The sequence below is a fragment of the Bombyx mandarina genome, chromosome 02, assembly GCF_030267445.1.
Source record: "Bombyx mandarina strain Sakado chromosome 02, ASM3026744v2".
In the NCBI taxonomy this organism is placed as follows: Eukaryota; Metazoa; Arthropoda; class Insecta; order Lepidoptera; family Bombycidae; genus Bombyx; species Bombyx mandarina.
The window spans coordinates 1,462,851-1,486,270 of NC_143209.1; the positions used below are offsets into that span (position 1 = coordinate 1,462,851).

General features: G+C 41.4%; 2 protein-coding genes across 5 annotated transcripts in view; both read right to left on the reverse strand.

The window, feature by feature from the left end:
- Positions 1-1,860: 1,860 nt before the first annotated feature.
- LOC114251155 (uncharacterized) lies at positions 1,861-7,587 on the reverse strand. 2 transcript variants are annotated; one of them, XM_089732999.1, is made up of 4 exons: positions 6,248-7,587; positions 4,909-5,039; positions 4,130-4,213; positions 1,861-2,752 (listed from the first exon to the last, which is right to left on the reverse strand). In XM_089732999.1, exons 1-4 carry the CDS (start codon positions 7,426-7,428, stop codon positions 2,565-2,567), a joined length of 1,584 nt encoding a protein of 527 aa, XP_089589125.1. In that variant the 5' UTR covers positions 7,429-7,587; the 3' UTR covers positions 1,861-2,564. The 2 variants fall into 2 exon arrangements, with proteins under 2 accessions (XP_089589125.1, XP_028041137.2); XM_028185336.2 differs by having other exon boundaries at positions 4,083-4,213; positions 6,248-7,567.
- A 425-nt stretch (positions 7,588-8,012) lies between these two features.
- The window catches only part of MetRS (methionyl-tRNA synthetase 1), a 28,838-nt gene continuing 13,430 nt past the window's right edge, over positions 8,013-23,420 (reverse strand). For 2 of the 3 annotated variants that reach the window (XM_028185345.2, XM_028185346.2), the window contains exons 12-24: positions 22,958-23,122; positions 21,753-21,854; positions 20,735-20,852; positions 19,537-19,607; positions 18,891-18,988; positions 16,196-16,344; positions 15,304-15,436; positions 14,028-14,171; positions 13,396-13,534; positions 11,914-11,967; positions 10,492-10,674; positions 8,522-8,704; positions 8,013-8,145 (exon numbers count right to left, since the gene is read on the reverse strand). In XM_028185345.2, the coding sequence (XP_028041146.2) occupies positions 8,029-8,145; positions 8,522-8,704; positions 10,492-10,674; positions 11,914-11,967; positions 13,396-13,534; positions 14,028-14,171; positions 15,304-15,436; positions 16,196-16,344; positions 18,891-18,988; positions 19,537-19,607; positions 20,735-20,852; positions 21,753-21,854; positions 22,958-23,122 (1,656 nt within the window). In that variant the 3' untranslated portion in view covers positions 8,013-8,028. The remainder of the gene's footprint in view (positions 8,146-8,521; positions 8,705-10,491; positions 10,675-11,913; positions 11,968-13,395; positions 13,535-14,027; positions 14,172-15,303; positions 15,437-16,195; positions 16,345-18,890; positions 18,989-19,536; positions 19,608-20,734; positions 20,853-21,752; positions 21,855-22,957; positions 23,123-23,420) is intronic. The other variant, XM_089732986.1, reaches the window with a different exon arrangement.

The following is a 23,420-nucleotide window of genomic DNA, read 5'->3' on the forward strand; positions in this document are numbered from 1 at the left end:
TCCGACTGAGAAGAACAAGACACGCAACTTATCGTGGAACACATTAAGATCGGATCATCACTTACTTTTATTTACTTTTTTCGAGCGTATTTTCATATAAGCCGCGCCAATAAACGCGTCTATGTACCTGCACTGACAGATGGTAGAGTCAACAAATAAAAAGAAAGATAGAAAAAGTTGTTTATTGTAAAAAAATATAAAAGAACATATGAGAATGAACTTTACTTTATGCCCTGACAGAGGGGGAGGTGTCTCATCTGGGATGCAACGTGCGTAGACACTTTTGCTGCCAGTCATCTAAGTCGCACAACTCGAAAGTGAAAAAACTCGAACTCAACAACAAAGTCAGAACTGATTTTTTTTTTGCGTGCAGTACGCGCCGTGTGCGACTAAAGACAGTGTTAACGCCTCTGTCTTATCTGCGTGTCGTCTATAATCTATAATAAGCTAACTACTCTGTAATTTAAATCTAATCTATCTCTTAACAGGGACTTTTTGGCGGGAACGCGAGGAGTGAAGTTGTGTGATTTGTTTTATTTTGTAGTTTGTAGTGTTTCTTCAGGTTTAAATGTGTAATAACGGTGGTTTATTAACTGTTTAATATCTGTGAAAGTGCACAAATGTGGGAAAATGAAACAAAGCCGCTGGACGTAACTTCTCGGGATCCTCCAAAAAGTCCACTGAAAAAATCTTAGTAAATGACCACCATTTTTCTGAGATTATAATTATTTCATCCCATATCATCTCATTTAATTTCATCCCAGTTGATTAATGTCTCAAATTAATCATCTTCATTTCATTACACTCCATAATATCATTTTTCATAAAAATATGAATATAAATTAAAATAAGACATGACTTAAAGGTCTCAGTTACCAGGTCATAAATACCCTTAAAAAAAATACGAGAAAAACAATTCCCGCTTCTTTTTGTACCTACTTCATTCAATTTATACAAGCTTCTTGCTTCTTTACAAATGTATTCATCTCTACTCTAACAAATTATTGTACAAATATAAAATAAAGTCTTGTAACAGAAAACAACGGGATTTCATTGTATCATCAGATAGAGACAACAATAGTTTAGAGCGAGAGCGCATGATCGCCGCCGCCATTTTAGGTTCGTTTCTTTATCGGCGCGGCTTATATCTATTTTTTTGGCACGCTCTGCGGCCGTAATCTTAGGCCAAATGAGGTGTCATTAGATACGGGACTTTTTGGCGGGAACGCGAGGAGTGAAGTTGTGTGATTTGTTTTATTTTGTCTATTTAGTGTTTCTTCGGGTTTAAATGTGTAATAATGGTGGTTTATTAACTGTTTAATATCTGTGAAAGTGCACCAATTTGGGAAAATGAAACAAAGCCGCTGGACGTAACTTCTCGGGATCCTCCAAAAAGTCCACAGAAAAAATCTTAGTAAATGACCACCATTTTTCTGAGATTATATTTCATCCCATATCATCTCATTTAATTTCATCCCAGTTGATTAATGTCTCAAATTAATCATCTTCATTTCATTACACTCCATAATATCATTTTTCATAAAAATATGAATATAAATTAAAATAAGACATGACTTAAAGGTCTCAGTTACCAGGTCTCTCTCTCTCTCAAAATCTCTTAATAAAAAAAAAAACATTAGAGACGTCAGAAAGGAGTGACAATTACACGAAAATAAAAACTGAACTTGCATTCCAGTTACATTTCCACAGTTGTATTAGCTTTTCAGTATTACGTATGGTATTTTCTGTTTGTATCTTATAGGTATGCTCATTCAGTCATCTATTCTGTAGACCATAATGTTGTTCACCCCAACAATAACCATGAAACGTTCGACCAATCAGAATTGAATAAAACAAACCTTTTAATTAATTTAAATATATATATTTTTTTGCTTTATATCAAATTACTCTTACAGTCAAAAGTAAATACCATCAGTTAAATTTACAAACAGATCAATTGCTAGAGCCATGTAAACAAATCACATTGGGTTTACCTTAAGCATTACAAAACACATCTCTCGAACTGTAACAATGGACCAAGCGACTCCAGTTTTGTTTCTGAACATATCTCCCCCCCTTCTCTCCCCTACCCTCCCCCCAATCCTCCCAACTAGGTTTTCCCAAGGAAACTTTCACGGTCCAACAATTTCCTCCACCTCGGGGTCCAAAGAGTATTTTCTGTCTATAGCAATGTCAAGTAATCCAAGAATAATTTACTGTTCAATCTACAATTTTTTTTTTGATTGTTTTAGACGCAAGTTGCGACGTGGGTGGATACTATGATATTTAAAAATTAAGATTGCCACTTCAATTTTCAAATGTATATCATCTTTTATAGTATGAGGTAGCGCCCTCTGTGTATTGATATTTTAACTTCACGTCTAATGTGTTCTATCTCGTTCTCTCGCCGGCTGAATCCTATGTGTTTGTGTCTCTATGGACTTATTTTTTTGTTTCGTTTCATTTTGTTTCATCGAGTTTGAAATCACAACGATTCATAACTCCGGGCCTAGCGTCGAGTGGGGGGTCGAGATTCGTACAAAAACCCGTTTCACTTTTGTTCGTTACGTTAATTCAGTCGTGTACCTAACGGACAGTCTGCGCGCGTCGGTCAGGGCGCCGGCGCGTGTGCGGCGTGCACCCGGGCGTGCGCGCGCAGGCCGGACGGCTTGCGGAAGCTCTGTCCGCACTGCGCGCACACGTACGGACGCTCGCCGGTGTGGCAGCGGATGTGCGATATCAGGTCGTTGCGCTGAAACCAACAACCATAGGTTTGAAGGGCTCCATCCTTTTTTTCTTTTTTCCTACCTAAGCTGATGGTCTTGAGAGACCATATTAGCGTAACCGGGCGAGTAGGTGAGTTGCTACGTTGCTGACACGAACCCTAGCAAGAGCAATGCTTCGCAGAATCTACCACCGGATCGGAAACGCGACCCACTGAGAAACTCAGTGGGCTGTGTCTGAGGGTTAATTTATTCGTCGAGCCCTTCGTCGCAAGCGACGGGTTCGACGAGAACGATGACCGATGCTTGAGGTACCTAAAAGCACCGTTAGTGGATCGGAGTATCCGAAATGACGTGTTTAGGGCGTCGTCGACTGTTTACCATTCGCAGGATCGGGAATGAGGGTTCCATCCGATGCAGGCTGCCAAAATCGCAAGGTGAACGCTATATTTAGCTTCTCGATCCCGTAAAAATGAACTCAAATTCGTAAGGAATTGGAACAGCGCCCCTAGCGGCAAACGTAGGCAAACGTTCAAACTCTATACAAATTTGAGTTAACTTTCACGCGATCGAGAACGTTAAAAAACTCTCACCGAGCACACAGGACGAACTAATGAAAACAGCATCGGAAATCATATTCACCACACTGTATTAGGAATGAACTACCTTCCACGGCGTGCCCTGAGCACTGTCACCATTTTTTTTCCGGACCGGGGCTTGTACCTTCTACGAGGTCCCCACGCCTAGGGAGCATGTGGGGTTATAGGGTACTTGACAATGTGCAAGGTGTTAGGAGCATACCGCATAAGCACTGTGCAGTGCTCAAAAAGCTCAAACTTTAAACTGTTTTAAAAGAATGGTGAAGAAACACTGCTTATCTGCTTAGTGCTGTTTGTTTGCATCATCAATTATTATTTTGATACTGTTGATGTATTTATGTGTATGTAAGTATGTATATTGGTATATATTTTGTTTATTGTATATATATTTTTTCTATAATAATGTATTATCTATATTATTACACCGCAACATACCTGCTATATTTTTATATTTTCTAGAATTTCTGTAAATTAAACGGTTGTCTGGAAGAGATCGGTTTTAGCGATAAGACCGCCTGTTGTACATATGTATCTGCTTTTTTTGATTGTTTTTTGAATGTAAATTGTGTTTTGGTGTTCAATAAAGTGTATTCTCTCTCTCTTTCTCTCTCTCTCTCTTTCTCTCTCTCTCTCTTTCTCTCTCTCTCTCTTTCTCTCTCTCTCTTTCTCTCTCTTTCTCTCTCTCTCTCTTTCTCTCTCTCTCTCTCTCTCACTGTGACCCGCGTCAACCCGCAATGTACAACGTTATCGGTATGAGTACCTGTACAAAAGCCTTCTCGCAATACGAGCAGTGGTAGGGCCTCTCACCGGTGTGCCGCCTACGGTGATTCTTCAAGGTGCCGGAAACCGCGAAGCGGAGTGGACAGAGATCACAAGCGTATGGTCGCTCGCCTGTGGAAAAGATAATATAATTTGATCACGAATGACATGACCCTAGCCGGTTGTATCGTGCCCACTAAGGCTCTAAACCTATTCCACGAACAACGAACTGTATGATTAAAGACTTCAATAGTATCTATGATATCTTATGCCTTTCCGCTTGGCCCGTACAGGATCTGGAAAGTAAATTGACGGACAGAGCTTGTAATTACAAATATTTAGTAAGTACTGCAATGGTCCATATTGACTGACCTCTCTTATCTTTCAAATACATGCACATATTGTTCCATAAAGTATATTTCTTCATTCTTATGTAATTCCAGACAATGACACCATTGTTCCGGTCCCATAAGGCCATATCCTCACATATTAAAACGTTAAAATGAATACAGAGGTTGCAAGACATGACTTTTTTACTCGTGGTAGGACCTCTTGTGAGTCCGCGTGACTAGGTACCACCACCCTGCCTATTTCTGCCGTGAAGCAGTAATGCGTTTCGGTTTGAAGGGCGGGGCAGTCGTTGTAACTATACTTGAGACCTTAGAACTTATATCTCAAGGTGGGTGGCGCATTTACGTTGTAGATGTCTATGGGCTCCGGTAACCATTTAACACCAGGTGGGCTGTGAGCTCGTCCACCCATCTAAGCAATAAAAAAAAAACTAAATGACTGTCCTGTCACATTCTTAAAACAATGATTAGACTGACCAGTGTGGATCCTTCTATGTTTGACGAGTGAACTGGAGGTAGTGAAGCCACGCCCGCAGTCGTCACACACGAATGGGTGAGCGCCGCTGTGCTTCCGACTGTGAGCCTCTAACTCCCCTTTGGAAACGAAACTGAAAATTTACATTTTCATATTGAGCTTCCAAAAAAACGCGTCGAACACTCAATATTTATCCTAAGTACGTTATCACTACATACTTAGTATAAAACAAAGTCGCTATCTCTGTCCATATGTATTCTTAAAACTAAAACTACGCAACGGATTTTGATGCGGTTTTTTTTAATAGATAGAGTGATTGAAGAGGAAGGTTTATATAAATAAATAAATAAATATTTACTAACAATCACGCCACGTTAACTGGTCCCGTGATAAGTTCGTAAAGAACTTGTGTTACAGGTACCAGATAACGGAAATAAATGTAATATTTTTATTATAGACATACATATATTTAATATACATCCATAACCCTGGAAAGGACATTTATATTTATCATACAAATATCTTCCCTTGGCGGGATTCGAACCCGCGACTCCCTTGTGTAGTGACCATGTCACTTACCACTACACCAGACGGCCGTTGAATATGTATAATAACATCCATTAAATAGTGGAGAAATCAATAATAAATTACAGTTTCCGAAGCAAAGCGAGGGGGGTCGCTAGTATTCAACTAAATTGATGTCATAAAGTATTCCTAATATTGTATAGTTCTGCAATTTAGAAACATGTGCCATTTTATTAAATGTTATTTACATATTTTCTAATTAAAATTGAAACATGTCTGCAGGGAAAAACTAAGATTCCATTGTAGGCATTCTGCCAATGACCACTGGTTTCATGTTTAGTATTAACCCATTTCTTACCAGATCCTCTCGGTGGGTCGCAATTCGTATCCAGTATTAAATTCAGCAAAGCAGTGCTTTTAAGTTAAAAGTTGTGGGGAGTTGTGTGATCTATGAAATATGCATTAATTTTCCTATAAACTTGACACCATTTGGTCCATTCTCTATTAAGGTTTGAAAGCTCAGTTATAGGAATCTTTAGTGTCTTCAATTCCCAGCTATTAGAGTTTTACACTAACAACAACTTTACAAGATTTTTTTAAACTTAATATTTTGATCTTTTTAAGTAAATCTAAGATGTTCTCATGGACCAATACAAATACACAGGATCAAGCTATTTGTTTGATTTAAGAAGACACAAAAGTGAACAAATAGAAAGAAAATAGTGATCCGATTTCACCCTCCATATTAGTACCAGCATTGAACCAACTGACTTACAAATAAATGCAGTTATGGGTCTCGTCTTCAATGCCACTAACCTTTTCTCGCAATTTTCACACTGGTGGGGCTTGTTACCCTGATGTCTTCTCACGTGCTGAGCCAAGTTATTCTTCTGCGTGAAACCCTTCCCACATATCGCACATAAAAATGGTCTTTCCCCTGTGTGCACCCTCAAATGGTCTCGCAATGTTGAAGCCATATAGAAACTTTTATGACAAATAAGGCACTGATGTTTTTTCTCTATTATATGAGCATCCCTATGTATCTCGAATGTGTCTTTACTATCGAATGATTGCATACAGAATTCGCATGTGAAACCATTCCGAGTGTGCATCGATATTATATGACTTTCTAAGTACCCTTTATACTTGAATTCCCTTTTACAAACATCGCATATGTACTTTGATGAGTCCCGATCGTGTCTATTTAGATGAGTATGCAATGAGGTTTGTTTTTTAAACTTTTTTGGGCACACGTTGCATTGAAATGTTTCTTTCGTCTTTTCCTTGTGCATTTGCTGGTGTGAGCTCCAAGCTGACACATTAGCGAATTTCTGATCGCATTTTTGACATTCTATTTGGTTCGTTATCGGTATTAGCCGGGGGTTCGTTTTCTTTTTAACTTTCTTTAATTTGTTACCATTGCACGTTTTTAAGTCTGATCTGTTTTTATCTTTGTATTTGACGGTTTGTTTTAAATTTAGGCTTTGGGTGTCGTCGTCGGGAACGTTGCAATCGTCCAATTCTTCTTTTATTGAATCAGTGTCATTAACATCATCCGATAATATATCGAGGTTTTCAAATGAACATTTCTTTATGGTGATGTCATTTAAATTCTTAACACAAAAAGCTGTGTCTGTTTCGGAATGTTTCAAAGCTTCCGTGATACATTCGTAGTTGCTTTCGTTCTTTAATATCGTGTTTTGGTCAATTTCTATAAAACTTAACTTTCTTTCTGTTGCCCCGATGCAATTTTTCAAAGCCGTCTCAGATTCTAAGCAACGACGTTTGAAGGATTCAGCCTTAATCATTACAGTTTCGCACTCGACGCAGATAAACTTTGGTAGTCTCTCATCATTAATAATGTTTCTATCCATAACAAATTCTAAAACGTCTTGTAGTTTACGATTGTCGTTATTTATATTAGAATTTAGCGACCTCATATCCGTCGATTCAGAGAGACATGTCCGACATATCTTTTCGAATTTCACTGCATCCATCGCTATTGTTTTTGTTCGAATTAATCGAAGTTTTAATTTATAATGTTTAGACTCAACTTTATCTGGAATGCGGATCACAATTCACATCAATTTACAATAAATTCAAGTTGACATGCAGTTGACGGCATTGAAACGTCAATGTCAAACATACATTTTCACGTATTTTAATTTACCAACGGAAACATAGTCATTCAGCCATTTAAAGTGAATTTTAAACAGCTACTTACATTTTATTGGGTACAATGTCAAGTGGATACAACTTGTAAGGACCCTATGTACCAGCGAGGTTCCCGAGACTACAACAACAACGCTTAATCATTACATACAATATACCTTTATACCATTGGGCATGTTACATACATTATTATGATTACACGGACAGTACAGTACAATTACAAGATGTTTAAAAAAATTATATGCTAACGTTACATACAGATACAATGTATTTTTTAAACTAATGTCAAAATTATTTTCCTATTTTATGATTAACATGAAGTAAATTTTAAATGTGATGCAAACCAAGATAAATAAATGTAATTTGATATGGAGCATCCAGCATATCAAAAAAAAAAGAACAACCAGTATTACTGAATAAATAATTTATTTCTTGACTTGCAGTGCTTGGAGACGTTTTTTCAGATCGAGCAATACATTTACTTCAGGCTGCCACACGGCCTTGTCTTTTGTTGAGGCTTTCAATTTCCGGACTTTGTCACCCTAAGACAAAAAAAAAGATTCGACATTATCGCGGGAATTTACATTTTTTTTTTTTTATTGGCTTGGAAAACGACTTTGTACTCTCCACAGGCTCCGTTTGAAAAGGAATATATATACAAGTTCTGAACAACAGCATTCAGACCGTTGGTCACCCACTCAGTGGAAGATGTTCCCTCTGTCGTTAAGCCACTCTGTAGCCACGTGTGCCACGCACAAAGAGGAGACCGAGAACGTCTAACGTGTTGTATCTCATTCTCTCGCCGGCGTGTCTCTATAGACTTATTTTTTCGTTTCATCGAGTTTGAAATCACAACGATTCTAAAGAAGTTTCACTTCAAAAATTATCGTTTTGCCTAAACGACACATCTCAAGTTACCTGTTCAGCAATAGCTTTCTCTAAGCTGGCCACATCACCAGCGGCCTGGTTCGCTGCTGGTCGCGTTTCAGCTTGCTTCTGAGCTTCGGTGAGCTGTTTCTTCAGCTCTAACAGCTTCTCAACCTCCGGTTGCCAAACTGACTTATCTTTCGTTGTCGACTTCAATTTTCTAACTGCATCGCCCTGGTCAAAACGAGAACGTAATGTACATTAACCCTTCGACTACCGCACTAGCGCGTAGGTCACCGGTGCCCTACGCGGCGCATTCGAGTAATTATGATGTTACCTGTTACTAAGGCACCATAATATCTAATAGACTATCGTGTAATCTCTATATCTATTATCTACTATGTATTATCTATCTCTATATATAAAAATGAATTGCTAATAATAATAATAAACATTTATTCCAAACACAAATTAAGTACAAAAAATAAATAAGATAACAAAAATAACGAGGCTTGGAAACGGTTACCGGCTCAGCAACGCCTAACAGTATCGAGACAATCGGTACTGCGGCGCTGATCTTCCGCCGGCACCTGCGGAGTGACGCGCACACCAGCATCAGACCGACCAATACACATCATTGTAAAATATATTAAAAAATAAAAAGAACATGAATAAATAAAAAACAGTTATGAAAAGGACAACAAAATGACATTATTAAATTAATTAAATAAAAATTGCAGTTGCAAAGCACAATTGATTACAGTACGGAGTAATTATATTTGATATTTTCGAATTTTTCTTGTACATTCAAAAGATATACTTTTAAATTTGTTTTAAAGGACCTTAGCGTTCTCCGGTGCCGGATAGGTGGAGGAATATTATTGCTGTTCGTTAGTCTCGCTAAAACTCGAGAACGGCTGGGCCGATTTGGCTAATTTTGGTCTTGAATTATTTGTGGAAGTCCAGAGAAGGTTTAAAAGGTAGATAAATATGAAAATGCTCGGAATTAAATAAAAATAACAATTTTGTTTTTCCTTTGACGTGTCCCCCGTCGGACGGATTCCTTTTGTTTGTTTTAAGTTTATTTTATACAAAAGCTTAGGTCTTTTGTTTATCGATTGAGGCACTACGAAGTCTGCCGGGTCAGCTAGTCGTGTAATAAAAATTATAATTTTAATAATTACTGGTGGTAGGACCTTTTGTGAGTTCGCGCGGGTAAGTACCACCTCCCTGCCTATTTCTGCCGTGAAGCAATAATGCGTTTCGGTTTGAAGGGCGGGGCAGCCGTTGTAACTATACTGAGACCTTAGAACTTATATCTCAAGGTGGGTGGCGCATTTACGTTATAAATGTCTATGGGCTCCAGTAACCACTTAACACCAGGTGGGCTGTGAGTTCGTCCACACATCTAAGCAATCAAAAAAAAAAAAAAAAGTGTGTGTGTGTGCAAGTCACACATGGTAGTAGTGAAACTTATAAATAAGATATAGATATACTGAGTATCCCACTACACAGGAGCATACATGTGGACAATGTTCAGTAGACGATAGTGGGGATGCTACGAAGAGGGGAACGTCTAATGTGTTCTATCTCATTCTCTCGGCGGCTGAATCGCGCGTTGTGAAAGGGGGCTAGACGGAAAAAATTCTTACGAAAAGTTGTCACGACACTTTTTAGATCCGTCATTCTGACCAATCAACGTTAGGCGCTTATCGCGTGACATTGCTCGTATCCGATTGGTCCGCGTAATGAGTACAGTTTCTGGAGATAGCGTTTCAACAATAGTAATTTAGTTCATAGTATTGTTTTTTTCTTCTTCATAATGTCGTAATTTATTATTATAACTTAAAAAAAAAATTACAATTCCTTCACTAATTAATCGAAAGGAACTTCGTTCCATCCGGGTGTCCCTTGACACCTCTGAAGTTTTTTTCGTTTCATCGAGTTTGAAATCACAACGATTCTAAAGAAGTTTCACTTCAAAAATTATCGTTTTGCCTAAACGACACATCTCAAGTTACCTGCTCAGCAACAGCTTTCTCTAAGCTGGCCACATCACCAGCGGCCTGGTTCGCTGCTGGTCGCGTTTCAGCTTGCTTCTGAGCTTCGGTGAGCCGTTTCTTCAGCTCTAACAGCTTCTCGACCTCGGGCTGCCAGACTGACTTATCTTTCGTTGTCGACTTCAATTTTCTGACTGCATCGCCCTGGTCAAAACGAGAACATAATGTACCTTAAGCGCTTTGACTGTTGTGTGGGTCACCGGTGCCCTACGCGGCGCACTGAAGTAGTTATGTCAATTTTGTTACTAAGGCACCGGAATATTAAATAGGCTTGGCATAAATAGCAAAAACAAATCCGAACGATACTGAGAATGAATTTATTTCTATGAGACCTGAAAGACTAAAACGTATATTGATAAACAAAAGAAGGAAAGATTAGGTAATCCGGGCACTTAGTAACAGAAATCGATTCGATTACATATTTTTTTATTGCTTAGATTGGTGGACGAGCTCACAGCCCAGTGTTGTGTTGTTAGTGGTGTTAGGTGGTGCCCATAAACATCTACAACGTAAATGCGGCACCCACCTTGAGATATAAGTTGTAAGGTCTCAAGTATAGTTACAACGGCTGCCCCGCCCTTCAAACCGAAACGCATTACTGCTTCACGGCAGAAGTAGGCAGGGCGGTGGTACCTACCCGCGCGGACTCACAAGAGGTCCTACCACCAGTTCAGCCAATCTTTACCAGCCACTGTTACAAATTTCTACACTGTTGGACATAGGCCTCTCTCGCACCCCACTAAGCACGATCCTCGGCTTCTCTCATCCAGCTTTTGCCAGCTACCCTGCACAGATCGACACTCCACCGATCTTTAGGGCGTCCTACACTATGTTTGCCAATTTGCAGTCATTAGGAGTTACATCTCTTATCTTTATCATTATCTCTTGACATTTCTGACTTTTTGGTGGGAACGCGAGGAGTGAAGTTGTTTTTATTTTGTCTATTTAGTGTTTCTTCGGGTTTAAATGCGTAATAATGGTGGTTTATTAACTGTTTAATATCTGTGAAAGTGCACCAATGTGGGAAAATGAAACAAAGCCGCTGGACGTAACTTCTCGGGATCCACCAAAAAGTTCACAGAAAAAATCTCAGTAAATCAGCATCATTTTACTGAGATTATATTTCATCTAGTATCATTTCATTTAATTTCATCCCAGTTGATTAATGTCTCAAATTAATCATCTTCATTTCATTTCACTTCAACATTTTTCATAAAAATAAGAATATAAATTCAAATAAGACACGACTTAAAGGTCTTAATTACCAGGTCATAAAATCACTTAAAAAAACCACTTGATATTTCTTGACCGATATATTACTTTGCATTTTAATATTTGTTTAATAAAATTGAAAATGGCAATAAAATTGGACAATGTTCTCACCTGCTCAGCTATCGCCTTCTCTAATTCAGCTATATCCATAGTTTTGGAGTTTTTCTACAAAAATACCATTAGAAAGATTAATAAAGGCATGAATGCAGATTACTTTTCTTATAATATTTTTTTTTTGCTCCATCGAGTGAATGATCTCGCTTGTCACCGGGGCCCGTGGACATCACCGACTCTGCTATCAATGATAAGACATGAGGTCGATGTTGCTATCACACAACATCCTTAGCACTTGACCATCACACAGTGGACTTGAATGGCTCATCAGCCCCGTGTGAGATCCAAGTCTTGGCTGTATCTATCTGCCGTTGTAACTATACTGAGACCTTAGAACTTATATCTCAAGTTGGGTGGCGCATTTACGTTGTAGATGTCTATGGGCCCCAGTAACCACTTAACACCAGGTGGTCGGTGACCTCGTCCTCCTATATAGGCAAAAAAAAAGGTTGTTTGAGATGACCCCCCTTCATCTTGGGTCTGACCGCCGGAGTAGGGTTCATTCAGCGAGGGGTCCATTTCGATAAAGCGACCCGACACGAGAACCCTCTCATCGTGGTTGCCGGTAATTACATCCGCGATCCTGTGGACCGAATGATAAACAGCCGACATTGCCCTAAACACGTCATTTTGGATCCTCCCGATCCACTAACGGTGCTTTTAGGCACCACAAGCACCGGTCATCGTCCGCGTCGAACCCGTCGTTTGCGACGAAGGGCTCGACGAGTAAATTAACCCATAGATACAGCCCACTGAGTTTCTCGCCGGATCTTCTCAGTGGGTCGCGTTTCCGATCCGGTGGTAGATTCTGCGAAGCACGGCTCTTGCTAGGGTTCGTGTTAGCATCGTCGTCAGGTTTGAGCCCCGTGAGCTCATCTACTAGTTAAGGTTACGCTAATATGGTCTCTCTAGACCAACAGCTTAGGTAGGAATAAAAAAAAAGTGCAATATTTTTGGATTTGTTTAACATCACGCTACTGCCTCGTCATACCACCCACCTAGCCAACAGAGCACTGACCTGGAAAGTGTCTGGCAAAAGATAAGAGATGCCGTCTCAGAACAACTTGGCGTCGCTCAGTGGACGTGGGATATAGAACAGACTACGGTGTGAATGGATGGAATTTGATTCATCTTTACAGCAGAGGGTCTTTCTTTTCTAAAGAAGAAGACTGCCTGTTTTTTCCTACCTATTCTCTGATAACCTAAGAGGCTATTACAGCTACGCCCGGACGCGTAGATAAGCTCACGGGCTCAACCTGAGAGAATTTGCTAACACGAACCCTAGCAAGAGCAGTGCTTCGCAGAATCCACCACCGGATCGGAAACGCGACCCACTGCGAAGATCCGGCGAGAAACTCAGCGGACTGTGTCTCGTCGTAAAAATATTTCGTGAGTGCCGGGGAGGTCGCCTTGGCCTCACCTCACACTCATCGAGGGCAGGGGAAGCTACAGCCCACTTTGAGCTCCCGGTCTACATACCTTATCTGCCCTCTGGCTCTGCGTGCCGGCGTACCTCGCCCTCAGCTCCTCGAGCCTCTCCTGTTCGATCTTCACGAATAAGGGCTCCGGTTTCCCGATGACGTGACCCGGCGGCAGGTACCGCAGGAGCCTGGGGTTCCTGAGGAGGAAACCGCCACACTTGAATCGCGAAGCATTCATTACTGAACTTACTAACGGAGAGAATGGTTAAGGTCTCAGTATAGTTACAACGGCTGCCCCACCCTTCAAACTGCTTCACGGCAGAAATAGGCAGGGTGGTGGTACCTACCCGTGCGGACTTACAAGAGGTCCTACCAACAGTAATTACGCATATTATAATTTTGCGGGTTTGATTTTTGTTAAACAATGTTATTCCTTCACCATGGAAGTCAATCGTGAAAATTTCTTAAATACGTATTTCATTAGAAAAATTGGTACCCGCCTGCGGGATTCGAACACCGGTGCATCGCTACATACGAATGCACCGGACGTCTTATCCATTAGGCCACGACGACTTAAGGTGATTTCCATTTTAAGGAATGTGTTATCATGTCTTTGGTCTTCGGTAACCGCATCGTCGCGAACCGAGAGATATCAAGAAAAAAAAACTTTGAAGCTGCAAGTAAACTCACTCGGGGTTCAGTCGGAGCTTTTCGGCGTCCACGTTGAGTTGTCCGCGGAGCTTGCGCGTCGTGTCCGGCACGTAGGGCGCCAGCAGCGCGCACAGCAGCGCCACGAGCTGGCAACACAGACCGATGGCTGTTGCGCCCCTTTGCCTGAATTTAAAAAAAACGGAATTTCAATAACACATATTTTAATTACATATATTCCTAAGCATGTCTCATTCGCATACGAATGGGAAATGTTTCCACTCCAGTCCATCTTTTAAAATTCAAAATTGTTGATAGTCCAGCCTGTGACTGCAGTACTGAAGTATTTTCTTGCTCTTTAATTGATTCCTCTTCTTTCTATATAAATTTGATTTCATTACGCATTCCTCTTCCTACTTCCATTATGTGTATTTTATCTATAAGTCTATGGTAAAATGTATCCCGCTTGGAAATTATAAATAGATATGTAAAAAGTGAGTAAGTGGGCTAATGTTAAACGGAAAGCTTAAGTTACCCTGATGGACGGTATTTTTTTTTTATACTATCTTATGATGTACATATTCAATTTTTATTCTTGTATTTTTATATATCCTCTAACTTTCCTAATCTTTCCCTTCCGAATCCGATCCTGTCTTTTTTTTATTACGTAGTTTCCCAACCTTTTAATTTGCTCTGTGGCAAATGCGGAAGCCGCGCGAGCCAACAACCTTTTTTTTCCCTACCTATGCTGATAGCCTTGAGAGGCTATTTCAGCTTCTCCTTGACGTGTAGGTGAGTTAATGGGGCTCAAACCGGAGTGTTGCTAACACTGACCCTAGCAAGAGCCGTGCTTCGCAGAATCTACCACCGGATCGGAAACACGACGCACTGAGAAGATCCGGCGAGAAACTCAGTGGGCTGTGTCTATGAGTTCATTCACTCGTCGAGGACGGACGGAGGACGGTGATCGGCGCCACCAATCAAACAGAAGAAGGAGAATTAATATTCCTTACGGAGAGTAAGAAGCATCATCTCAGTATATTAAAAAGTATCCGCTGAAAGGGAGCCGATTAAGATGGCGCCACTGTAGCAAGTGGAAGATTTTAAAAACAGCGCCATAAGGTATCACACTTCACTCTGTCTAAAAAACGTTTGCCTAGGTTTGCCGCTAGGGGCGCTGTTCCAACTCGTATACAAATTCGAGTTAACTTTTACGCTATCGAGGACGTTAAAATATTCGCACTGTTCTGCGACCTGGACGCAGGGCAACTTTGAACTCTCCCTCCGGTTAACAAGTGACAGCCACTAGACAACTCACTTATCATCCTCGCTTCCCTTGAGCAGCACCCAGGGCTGCTCGGACTGCATGTGCTGGTTGCCGAGCCTGGAGATGGACAGCACGTGCCTCAAGGCCTCGCGCAGACGACCCTTCTCCATGTTCTGCACGTACGCTGTGTGATAAACACATTTTTTTTAGTGACTAGCCGTACTCGTCCGCTTCGCTGGGCATTGAAAATTCACATTTTTATTAATTGTCATTATTATTAGGGAGTCCAACGCTCATATAAATATGTATTAGCCTATCCATTAAGTACATGTATTTTCTACATGGACACCCAAGTTTCAAGTCAATCGGATCCATGGTTCAGTAGTTATGACGGAACATCCGTAAAAACCACTGTAGATTTATATATTAGTATTGACTATGATTAGATGACACCCACGCTGGTTCTATACTGGTAACTATACTGAGACATACATATACATTTACGTTGTAGATGTCTATGGACTGCGGTAACCACTTAACACCAGGTGGGCTGTGAGCTCATCCACCCAACTAAGCAATAAAAAAAAATCACTGGCCATGGATATCATGCAGTATAATCTCTAGAGACGAGGTGTTTCTTTTTTCGTTTCCAATTAAATAGCACAAAACTGCCTGTGACGTCATTTGTGGGTTTTTTTGCATAGTGGTTACTGGAGCCCATAGACATCTACGAAGTAAATGTGCCACCCACCTTGAGATATAAGTTGTAAGGTCTCAAGTATAGTTACAACGGCTGCCCCGCCCTTCAAACCGAAACGCATTGCTGCTTCACGGCAGAAATAGGCAGGGAGGTGGTACCCACCCGCGCGGACTCACTACAGGTCCTACCGCCAGTAATTACGCAAATTATAATTTTCGATAAAGACCATTTTAACAACGCAACCTGCTATCTCCCTGTTGACGAGCGCCATCAGCTCGTAGTCCGAACGTCGCGGGTTCGGTTCCGGGACGAGGCCCTTGAACGCGTTCGAACAGAAGCTCAACGAACGGTGACAAAAGTTTCCCAGGTTGTTCAAAAGCTCCGAGTTGTTCCTGTACATAAATAATAAATATTGAAGTTAATAGCAAATTCTCTTAATAGCAAAACTCAGCGGGCTTTTTTTTTTTAATTGTATTTTTTGGCTCGTTTTTTAGTTACTGTAAATATTTTTACTTATTTAAAAAACAAAATTGGGAAAAAAAAAGCCCGCTGAGTTTGTTTCGCCGGTTCTTCTCAGGACTGTGGCTTTTTTTTGGGACCGGTGGTAGAGTTAACATTGTTATTTATATTCTGACATTCAACAACATCATGCTGACATCTAAGTTGAAATAAATGATTTTGAATTTTGAATTTAGTTACACGCATTCGGCACGCCAGTTTTTTCCTTCTACCTGAGCTGATAGCCTTGAGAGGCTATATCAATGTCGCCTTAACTAGTAGGTGAGCTCACGGGGCTCAAGCCTGACGACGTTGCTAACACGAACCCTAGCACGAGCCGTGCTTCGCAGAATCTACCACCGGATCGGAAACGCGACCCACTGAGAAGATCCGGCGAGAAACTCAGTGGGCTGTGTCTGTGGGTTATACGCCAGAATGATCACGTCCAGCATAGGAGAGAAACAAATGGAAAGCTTTAGAGGAAGCTTTTGTCGAAAGAAAAGATAAGCCGAATGTCGAGAACATGTTTTAAAAATTGCGTGGTCTTATTTTACTATTGTTTTAATATTAAATTATTATTGTCTAATTATAATTGCGTAAGTTGATAAAAAATGCTATGCAATAGCTTTACCGCGGCAGTCTCCGAGAGTGCCACACGTGTTTTTATTTATTTATTCGGCACGCAATGTAAGCAGCGCGGGCAACGCGCGGGTCAACGCCCTGCTGTATGACAAGGGGGAGCCAATGTCATAATTATTAATTTCAATCAATAATGCTATTAAATTTGTTGTAAAATAATTAAAATAAAATGTGTTATGTTAAAGTTAATGCAATTATCGGATTGCCAAATAGCAACACTGTTGGTGGGAGCAATGGCAGTAGTGGGGACGTGACATAATAAAAAAGGCGGTAGTCTAAAAAAAACGGGACAGAAAGCAGTTGGGGACTTTTTGGCGGGAACGCGAGGAGTGAAGTTGTGCGATTTGTTTTATTTTGTCTATTTAGTGTTTCTTCAGGTTTAAATGTGTAATAACGGTGGTTTATTAACTGTTTAATATCTGTGAAAGTGCACAAATTTGGGAAAATGAAACAAAGCCGTTGGACATAACTTCTCGGGATCCTCCAAAAAGTCCACTGAAAAAATCTTAGTAAATGACCACCATTTTACTGAGATTATATTTCATCCCATTTCATTTCATTTAATTTCATCCCATTTGATTAATGTCTCAAATTAATCATCTTCATTTCATTTCACTCCACAATATAATTTTTCATAAAAATATGAATATAAATTAAAATAAGACATGACTTAAAGGTCTCAGTTACCAGGTCATAAAATCCCTTAAAAAAATTAAGAAAGCAGTGTATTCAGTAGTGAGCAGATATCTAAAGACTGTACAAGTGGAGTTACAATTAAAGCAATACAGAATTAAGTGAATTACTGCAATCTGTGTATTATTTCCTGACTGTTGGAAGCGGAGTTCTACAAAACGATTCCAAGCCTTGAAACATTAGTCGTTAAAGTCGTATTTCGATCGCTGTACCAAACGCGACAACGAATAACATATCGACGCTTGAAAGGCAAACGTGACTGAGCGACAATGCGTGAACTTTACAGTAGACTAATTGAAAGTTGAAATACCTGAAAAAAATTATCTATTTTAACGAATCTAGTTGTAGGATTGAAATGCTTTTAATAGACCTAGAAATTTTTTTTTTTTTTGCACGTCTAATATATTTATTGCCTCTATGTATAAAGCAGTTGTTGTCGTTTAAGCCTTGTTCGGACTAGGCGAGTATTTTAGTCGAGTACCGAGTAATTTAGTGGCTAAATGTGTCTGAACACCAAAGATTTAGTCGAGTAGGTTAGTTAATTTAGTCAAGTCAATTCATTTTGTTCTATTTTTTCGGGCGAGTAGCGCCCCCCACCACGCGTCCTTGCTCACTGGCTCACCGACTAAACAAGTCCGAACCTGTCGATTAGTCGAGTTCATTAGTGGCACTTCTCAATTTGGGTTCTTTGCGCTGAGTTTGAGAGTGTATTTTCGTTAATCAAAATTCACACAAATTTCGGACATTCTCAAACTATCGACGTATTCATTGGGATCTCTTCCAATGCTAATTCCTTCAGAAGACATTTAGTAGCTCCTAGTTTATCTCTTTTATTGATCCATTTTCGTACCCATAATTTACTTTTCTTAATCACAGAAATTTCCTCATCCACCTCTTCTAAAATAGTCATTACGATTAGCTTAATCATCTTGCAAAACACCACTCACTTGTGTACTCTACTGGACCGTAATGCGAACGATTTCTGTGCAGTAGCGAGTAGTTTAGCCACTAAATTACTCGGTACTCGACTAAAATACTCGCCTAGTGCGAACAAGGCTTTAGTCACGTTTGCCTTTCAAGCGTGCGGATATGGACGTGCTTTATTCACCTGGTGCCCAGTTCGGTCCAGCTGAAGCTGGAGTCCGAGGTCTCGGGTCGGATGCTGGCCAGGTAGAAGCGCCACACGTCCGACGGTATCCCGGTGTCCTGTAACGAGAAGGCTCTGTTCACGACAGATGTAAGAAGTCGTCGTGGCCTAAAGGATAAGACGTCCGGTGCATTCGTATCGAGCGATGCACCGGTGTTCGAATCCCGCAGGCGGGTACCAAATTTTTCTAATGAAATACGTACTCAACAAATGCTCCCGATTGACTTCCACGGTGAAGGAATAACATCGTGCAATAAAAATCAAACCCGCAAAATTATAATTTGCGTAATTACTGGTGGTAGGACCTCTTGTGAGTCCGCGCGGGTAGGTACCACCACCCCGCCTATTTCTGCCGTGAAGCAGTAATGCGTTTCGGTTTGAATGACGGGGCAGCCGTTGTAACTATACTGTGACCTTAGAGCTTATATCTCAAGGTGGGTGGCGCATTTACGTCGTAGATGTCCAGTAACCACTTAACACCAGGTGGGCTGTGAGCTCGTCCACTCACCTATGCAATAAAAAATAAAGATATTGAACAGGAGTACTACAACTAGGCGGCCTCAACTAGGAGCCCATGGGCAGCAGCCACCCCACAGTGTCAACTCACTTGCGCGTCGTTGCCAAAAACACCGACGCCTCTCGACTTAGAAAACTTCCCTTCTTCGTAGTTCAAGTATTCTGAAAATATTATGTTTCATCATTTAATGAAAAAGCATAACAGCATTTTTTTCTTTCTTTAATCTGCCCTTTGGCGGGAGGGCGGGGGTTGGGGGCGACCTCCTAACCCATTATTTGGGCCAGAAATAGATATATATATATAGATACGTAGCCCTATATCTATCTCTGTCTAATTCTACAGCTGCTGAAATATGCTATAGGGCTGCTGATTAGCGGTCTCAATACGTCAGCGTGTCACTTAGTATATCTTCTTTTTTTCCACCTTATCCCACTAGCTGGGGTCGGCACAGCTAATTCTTCTCTTCCATTCTCTTCTACCAGCCGTCATCTCAACGCTCACTCCTCTCTCTCATATCGTCATTCACACACTCCATCCACGTCTTCTTCGGTCGACCTCTTCCCCCTCTACCTTGCACTACCATTTCCCATACATCTCCTAGTCACATGCATCTCCTCTCTACGCATCACATGTCCACACCACATGACACTTGGTAAGTAAGCGCACAAATATTTAAAGATTTATTTTAATGACATTTAAAAAAATTAAAAAGTGTGTGTGTGTGCAAGTCACACATGGTAGTAGTGAAACTTATAAATAAGATATAGATCTACTGAGTATCCCACTACACAGGAGCATACATATGGACAATGTTCAGTAGACGGTAGTGGGGATGCTACGAAGAGAACGTCTAACGTGTTCTATCTCATTCTCTCGCCGGCTGAATCCTATACATTTATTTTACTGGTGGTAGGACCACTTGTGTGAGTCCGCGCGGGTAGGTACCACCACCCTGCCTATTTCTGCCGTGAAGCAGTAATGCGTTTCGGTTTGAAGGGCGGGGCAGCCGTTGTAATTATACTGAGACCTTAGAACTTATATCTCAAGGTGGGTGCCGCATCTACGTTGTAGATATCTATGGGCTCAAGTAATCACTTAACACCAGGTGGGCTGTGAGCTCGTTTACCCATGTAAGCAATAAAAAAAAATAAAAAATTATATGTTTGTGTCTCTATGGACTTATTTTTTCGTTTCATCGGGTTTGAAATCACAACGATTCTAAAGGAGTTACACTTCAAAAGGGGGTTAGTTCTATTGGAGTAAGAGCTAAGGGTCACGGGTCACGCACCGGTGGCGAACAGGTGCTTGACCAGCAGGTGGCCCTCGTTGACGCCCAGGACGGTCGCCGGGAACATGACCACGTGGAAAGGCACGTTGTCCTTGGCCATGAACTGATATAGATTGACCTGCGGAACACACATGGACAAAGTTTATTTTTATTTTTATAAGTAAATATATGCTAACAATCATGCCACGTTAACTGGTCCTGTGCTAAGTTCGTAAAGAACTTGTGTTACAGGTACCAGATAACGGAAATAAATGTAAGATTTTTATTATACACATACATATTATATTTAATATACATCCATAACCCTGGAAAAGACATTTTATATTTATCATACAAATATCTTCCCTTGGCGGGATTCGAACCCGCGACCCCGTTGTGTAGTAACCATGTCACTTCACCAGACGGCGGTTAATTAGTAGTTTATTAGTAGTTTAAGTCTTGTTCAATCGTTGAGCTTAATTTAGTGTTTGTTAAGGCTCGGGCGTGTTTTTATTTAATGCTTAGCTGGGCGGACGAGCTCACGGCCCACCTGAAGTTAAGCGGTTACCGGAGCCCATGGACATCTACAACGTAAATGCCGCCACCCACCTTGAGATTTTAGTTCTAAGGTCTCCGTTTTTACAGTACAACGTCTGCCCCAACCTTCGAACCGATATGCATTACAATTTCACGGCAGTAATAGGGGGCGTGTGATGGCGGCAGTTCATTAACCGTCCAGAGACTGCGATGAGACACGAGCTGGGCAAATCGAACTAAGCCACCGGACGTGGCTTCTCGGGAGCTTCCAGTAATCCACAAAAGCTCCCATGAATATCCACCATTTCATTCAGACCGGAGATTTCATCTCTTTTCGTTTCATTCATTTCGTTACAATTTCTAGTAATTCAACAATAGTACTTAAAATAAATACGACTCAACTGACCTCACATGTTGAGGTTCACGACTCACCCTCCCCCAGCAGTGGGGGCGCCGGGGTGCTCCACTCCCACAACGCGGGTGTAACTAAAGAAGTACTCACGTCATATTCCTTGTCGGGTTTCCACCAGGCCTCGTATTGCTTCGTGGCGCACTGGGTGATGCTCATGTAGCCGATGGGAGCGTCGAACCACACATAGAAGACCTGCGGGGAAGCATAATGTATTCTTAATCGATCTGTAGAGGTCGGATTTCACCTACCCTCCACTAGCGGGAGGGGGATCGCTTGCGGCAGAAATAGGGGGAGGGGGGGGGGGGTCCGTCGTCGCTTTAATCAGGTCTTATTTAATTACATTATAGAAATTTGTAATTCAATTTGTAAAATTCGTAAACAATTTCGGTCAATTCTTGTCTCCTCTTGGTGAGGCTGTGAGGAGATAATGGTCGATCCGGTGAGAGGCACAACATACAAAGCGAATCATTTGCGGCCGCGTCTAATATATCATATTTTATTTATATGTCGGAGAAGCCATATTGCCTTAAAGTATGGCAGTTTCAAGGCCCCGGGTAAGTGTGACGGCGTCTACGCGCCTCCATCGGCTAGGCTCTGTCGTAGCACGAAGTTAGCCGAGCTCCGACGATACCGCGACCGTGCTGCCATCTCTCGGGAATCGTGCTGCGTTTCATGTAGCCACCAAACTAATGACCGTGCTACGACAGAGCCCAGCCGATGGAGGCGCGTAGACGCCATCACACTCACACTTACCAACCAGCTTTCTTGAAGAGCGGCGCCTCCGCTCTAAGAACTGTCATTCGTTTTCGTTTGCTAACATCAAGCAAAGGATCTGTAAATTGTTTTAAGACACGCGATTGGTGTACTCAATGTTTTTCTTGGCTCGATTACCCTATTCGCCCCTACGATGTCTGACGATGGTGTTAATAATTATGGCTTCTCCGACATATATACCACAGGACTTTCCGCAACTCTTGGTTGACTGAGAATGCCTCAGGCATTAGGTCCGCCATTGTACCCTTGTGCATGAAGCTGAATAAATAAATAAATAAATATTTGTTACTATACCAGGAGCAGCCAATGCCGCTGGTATACCAGCCGGCGCTCCCGCAGATGGACGAGCAGAAGCACCTGGCGGCTTCCCCATACAATCCCGCACACAAACAAGAATACGTTCAGGATCACCTATAAGCCCCTTCGATATCTGACTATGGCTTTTCCGACTTATTGTTATTGGGACTGTTCAAGACGACCCCTTCGTCTTTTGGCGGGGGGTTGGGGTGTGGAGGTCGCACCTTGTGTCGGTACCCGTCGAGCGGCACGGGCACCCCCCAGCGCAGGTCGCGGGTGAGGGCGCGCGCCCGCAGCGGCTCCCGCAGCCAGGCGCGGCCCACGGCGCGCGCGGGGGCCGACCACAGGTGCTCCCACCGCGACATCCAGCTGCGCAGCGACGGCTCCAACTGGACACCACACGGACTGAGCACACACTGGCCTACCACACAGTTCTGTATCTATGTAATGGGATCTTTTTTTATTACTTAGTTTAAGACGAGTTGAAATAGCCTCTCAAGGATATCAACATAGATTGAAGAAAAAAAAACATGTGTGCAATTCACACGTGGTAGAAGTGAAACCTTCAAAAATTAAAATACAATTATCCTAAACGTCTTAAGTATATGTAAAATTTTGTCATTAGTAAATAATTGTAAGGTAGCGCCCTCTGTGAATTGATATTTTAATTTCACGTATAATCCTAAA